The 5,340-nt window shown below is 38.6% G+C and overlaps 1 protein-coding gene across 1 annotated transcript; it reads left to right on the top strand.

Annotated features, from left to right (window-relative positions):
• The first annotated feature begins 509 nt into the window (after positions 1-509).
• On the top strand, positions 510-3,709 carry ZNF639 (zinc finger protein 639). Its single transcript, XM_010190212.1, has 4 exons — positions 510-572; positions 1,140-1,247; positions 2,062-2,199; positions 2,474-3,709. Exons 1-4 carry the CDS (start codon positions 515-517, stop codon positions 3,619-3,621), a joined length of 1,452 nt encoding a protein of 483 aa, XP_010188514.1. The 5' UTR covers positions 510-514; the 3' UTR covers positions 3,622-3,709.
• Positions 3,710-5,340: the final 1,631 nt, after the last annotated feature.

Below are 5,340 nucleotides of genomic sequence, written 5' to 3'. Positions count from 1 at the left end.
CCAGGCACATTTTGAAGCTGTACAGCCATCAGTTTCTTAGCTATTCTGCTTGCTGGTACTGAAGAGTCTAGGATTTTTGGTAAGAGAACATGACTCTTGTTAATATTTTCAACCATAAAACTTTATCTGAAGGACTCTGCCTAAGAATAGCTGGTCAAAATGCAACAGTATCTGACAAAAGGCAACAGGGAGCTGGAGAACTGCTTCATAGGTTACATTGTATACTTGTGTGTCTGGAGTCCTGACCTGTCTGTCTTTTTGGTGAACCCTCTTTTGTTCCAGGGCAGAAATATGAAACAAGACTGCAGTGTGTGTGTGTGCATTTAATGTGTTCTTAACCATAACAGAATGGGCTGGGAGGGCAAGAAAGGGAAGTAGGAACACACCTTTTGTATTTAATGTGTGGGTTTTCAAAACGTTTGCATTGTTTCATAAAGTTGTGAAAGGTAAGCTAGATACAAACAAATCTAATTCTTGAATGTTTTTACTTTACAATTAATTTAGACTATTCAAAATGAATGAACATCCTAAAAAGAGGAAAAGGAAGACTCTACATCCTTCTCGATATTCAGGTCAGTCTAGAGCTTGAGTTACTTTATATTTTTTCTCAGAATAATTACTTTATCAGAAGAGACCACATGTGCTAATACATGGAGAATCAGTGACATAAAGGGTGGGATAAGAAGTCTTGGTCTGAATGCATTGAGTACTCACTCTGCATGCTCTGTTGTTAAGCTGCTTTCAGTCCATGCATCATAACAGTTTTGTTTGGTACTCCCTGCAAATGGGGAAACTTGCTTGAGCTAGAAAATGAAGGTGATTCTACTTGCACACAAGCGGAGGAATTTTGTAAAACCTGGGATGGGATTGTCCAGAAGTGTTGAGCACTGAACTAACCATGGTCCTGTCACTGCCTTCAATGGGAGCAGAGTTTGGTAGTGATTGCATCTGATACTCTAGACATCAGGGCAGCAGCTGAAAGCGATAAATCACAACAGGAATGTTACTGGACCAGCACAAAATTCTCCTAACACGAGAAGTAAAAATGTGGCTAGTGAAGAGAAGTTTGGTGAACATTAAATACATGTGTAACTACATCAACATGTTAGTACTAAAACTTACTTGTTTATTTGTTTTAGATTCTTCAGGTGCAAGCAAATACATAGACAACAGTGGAATTTTTTCTGACCACTGCTACAGTGTCTGTTCTATGAAACAGCCAGATATAAGGTTTTCTGAAAACAGGGGTAAGGCAACGTTTTTGCAACTTGTTCAGCAATTCTTTATTAAATAAATACACAGAAATAAATAGAATGCAAAATACATAGTGGGTGACTGCAGAGCATCGTTGTGATCTGATTTGCCTTAGACTGGTGGAAGGTTGCTTAATTGTTATAATTGAAATACAATTTTCAAAGTAGAAACGATGACAAAAAGATCCATCAATTTCACAACATTTGTGATGATGATTGGACTTCATTATCTAAATATCTGCTAGCTAGGTAATGTAAAGCTGATGTAAATAATCTGAGTTCAGATGGAATTTCCCAGCAGTGGCATTGAACTGTACGTGTATGTACGGAAAACAAAAATGCCTTTTTATAAAACATCTACTAGTGGATGTAAAGTTTAGCAGAGCAAATGTGAGGATGCATTTTTACTGTATTTATTTTATTTTTCAATCTAATAAATTAGCCATCAAGTCGCCATCAAGTCTCCAGAACTCTGAGAAAGTATTATATTGTAAAATGTGATGTAAGAATATTTTTTAATTCTATCTTTCAAATGTAAAGTTTCATTTAAGAATATTAAGTTTTTTGCTGAGCTTTTAAAGACAGAGTTGCCACCTTTTGAATTCTTTTATTGTCTTCTGTATGTATGGATGTCATGTCTTAAGGTATTTATTGTTACTTTCTTTAATGTAGGTTATGATGTGATTAGTATATAAAGATAACTTTATGCAACTGGAATAAGTAAATAGTCAATAAGATCTATGGTTAAAGAATCACAATGATGTTAGTATGGACAAATGATGACAAGAAAATCCTTTTCTCTTGGCAGGTAGATTCCACAGTCCCGTGCAGAGCCTGGACACAGATGATGATGGGAGCCCAGTGCACGCTGGGACCTCTCATTGGAGTGGGTCACATTCAAACGTTGTGGGGTTGCACTATACAGACCCTAAAAGGAAGGATAAAGGTAAAGGTCAGTGCATATTTGCAGCTTAGGTGCTGGGAAGCTGGACAGCACGGCTGCTGGCTTTTAATGTCACTTTATTGCTTTGACAGAAGAGGTGAAGGATTTGTAGTTTACAGTATTTATTTGTTTGTTAAACATAAAACATAGTCTGGCTGGAGAAAAATAACTGCTTTTTGCATTTGTTAGCTGCTTCAACTAACTGAAAAGTGAAATATGGTCCCAGGTGTTTTGCAGGGTTTTTTAACCTTTTGCTTTTATTCATTTCCTCATGCAGATAAAGGTACCAGTAATGGAATGTGCAGAGACTTATGTGATTCCCCTATATTCAGTGACAGCCCTACAGAAGAAGAGAAACCTCTAGATATCCAAACTGTAGAAATTTCTACAACAGAAGTGAATGCTGTAGAAGTTCACGATATAGAAACACAAACTGTGTCACCTGAGAAGCTGGAAGCTGAGGACCTGGAGGAAATCCCTCTGGAAACGTGTAAAATCTTTGAGAAGAACCAGGCTTTGAATATCACAGCTCAACAGAAATGGCCTTTGCTGAGAGCCAACAGCAGTGGCTTATACAAGTGTGAGCTCTGTGAGTTCAATAGCAAGTACTTTTCCGATTTAAAGCAGCACATGATCCTGAAGCATAAGACGTGTACAGACACTCATGTTTGTAAAGTTTGTAAAGAAAGCTTCTCCAGCAAAGTGCAGCTCATTGAACATGTAAAACTGCACGAGGAGGACCCGTACATCTGTAAATACTGCGATTACAAAACAGTGATATTTGAGAATCTGAGTCAGCACATAGCAGACACTCACTTCAATGACCACCTTTACTGGTGCGAGCAGTGCGACATGCAGTTCTCCTCCAGCAGCGAGTTGTACCTGCACTTCCAGGAACACAGCTGCGACGAGCAGTATTTGTGTCAGTTTTGTGAGCACGAAACAAATGACCCTGAAGATCTGCATAGCCACGTGGTGAACGAACACGCGTGTCGACTGATAGAGTTAAGCGACAGCTATAATAACAAGGAGCGTGGACAGTACAGTCTCATAAACAAAATCAGTTTTGACAAATGCAAAAACTTCTTTGTATGCCAAGTGTGCGGCTTTAGAAGCAGGCTGCATACCAATGTCAACAGGCATGTAGCTATTGAGCACACCAAAATATTCCCCCATGTTTGCGATGACTGTGGGAAGGGCTTTTCAGGTATGTTGGAATATTGCAAGCATTTAAGCTCTCATTTATCTGAAGGGATTTATTTGTGTCAATACTGCGAATATTCAACAGGACAGATTGAAGACCTTAAAACTCATTTGGATTTCAGGCATTCAGCAGACTTGCCTCATAAATGTACCGATTGTTTAATGAGGTTTGGGAATGAAAAAGATCTTCTAAGTCATCTTCAGATACATGAGACAGCTTGATGACTTTCTTTTCCTGTTACCAATTTGTTAGAATTGGAATTAGTTTCCAGTCACCGAAATGTGGTATTAAATACAATTTTAACAGCAATTGTAAAATTCTAGTGTTTTAATCTTTATATCGGCAAAGCACGTATGACAACTTGGTGTTGTGAGTTTCCTTATCTAGGGGTCTCAGTAGGAATAATCACATTTACAGTGTGATGGATCAGGTGTTGGGAGGAGGGACAGTGGGAGTAGTTGCATGTTGTGGTAGCAGTTCAGATGGTCATCCAGCATTTCCACATCTCCTGTACAGGACCAGCTCTCTCGAGTTTAAAAAGGGACACAGAAAAAGCCAACATCCGGTTCCACGCTTAAGTAATGCCATGCTGATCCCAGCTGCACATCCAGCTCGTGTTACCCTCTGTGGCAGCAGGTCATTGTGCTGATGCTTAGCAAACTGCACCAGCCTGCCAAAGATAAGGGTGTTCCAAAAATCTCTAAATTCACATACCAGCCTGCATTTCCCACCTCGTACTCCTGATAAGCTTTTAAAATTATCCTGTTTTTCTCTTGGGATACTTGTCTGACCTCACTGTTCAGTTTCTTGTTCAGTGTCTTAATTCCAACCCCTGTCCGTGGGACTATCAAACAGCCCTCTCTTCCACACATTTACTACAGGCCTCCCACTTGTTTTTTGTCTGCTTTATTTGCCTTCAGTTCCTATCTCTTACTGCACCAAGGAGATGTACGTTGCTTGTGTGAAGACCCAATCACATTTCAAGGAGTAATTGTAAGGGAATTTGCAGAGTGATCCTGCTGAGAATGTACAAAGAGCATGATTTTCACATCTAAAATCCTAATTTAGCTCTCACTGAAATGGTGCATGTCACCAACCTCATTTAGAGCAAGCCTCTATTAGTTTATTATTATTATAATTCCGTGTAATTGGCTTTCCACTACTAGTAACTTGAGGGCAGTTATTTTAATCCTGTAAATTTTAAGCAACTTCTATATACTGGCTTAATACACTTGTACAGTACAAAAATTTTGTTAACTTTAATCACTTTCAAATGATTTCAAACATCTGTTCTGATTAGATAGTCCCATCCTGCCACTATAATCTTCTGAAGTGAGTTTTTACAGTTCTTTCCGTAGCTGTATTTCTTTATGAGCGGATACTTGGACAGATGAAAATAAGGGTGAGGCCATTTAGGTTGTGCTAGTTATCAGGGTGAAGTTACCCATAAATTAGTGGTGGAGTTTACATTTCTTTGTGCATTGATTGTAAATTTGTAGTGTAAGACTGCCTAATGCAAGCTTTGTATAGATATCAGTAATGTGTAAAATTTCTTCATTGAGATTTGGTGTTATCATCTTCAAGGCACGTAAGGGTCTTTGCATTTGATTTTTAAAGCTAAGGATGAAAATTGGGTGAATGTAGTCAGTTTATGGAGGTTCCGATGTCTAGAGAAGGGAAGTATTCCTGGAAAGTCTGCTATGAACCAGTTAACATGGAATTCTTTGTGGGTGGCAAGACCATTTTTGTCATTTTGAAATGCTGATTTACTACTAAATCTGTGTAGTCATTGAAAAGGGCAACCTGACGGTGTCCTGACTGTATTTTATTAGTCTGTTGTATAGAGAATGACCGTCTGTGGTAGAATTGCTCATTTTCTATTCTGAACACATTCATCCTGACTGGCTTAAAATGGTAGCAATAACAGAGTTAACAAAGCA

Source organism: Mesitornis unicolor, unplaced genomic scaffold (genome assembly GCF_000695765.1).
Source record: "Mesitornis unicolor isolate BGI_N332 unplaced genomic scaffold, ASM69576v1 scaffold35978, whole genome shotgun sequence".
Taxonomy (NCBI): Eukaryota; Metazoa; Chordata; class Aves; order Mesitornithiformes; family Mesitornithidae; genus Mesitornis; species Mesitornis unicolor.
Note: the sequence above shows the minus strand (reverse complement) of the source record. Positions and strands in the feature narration are given on the sequence as shown.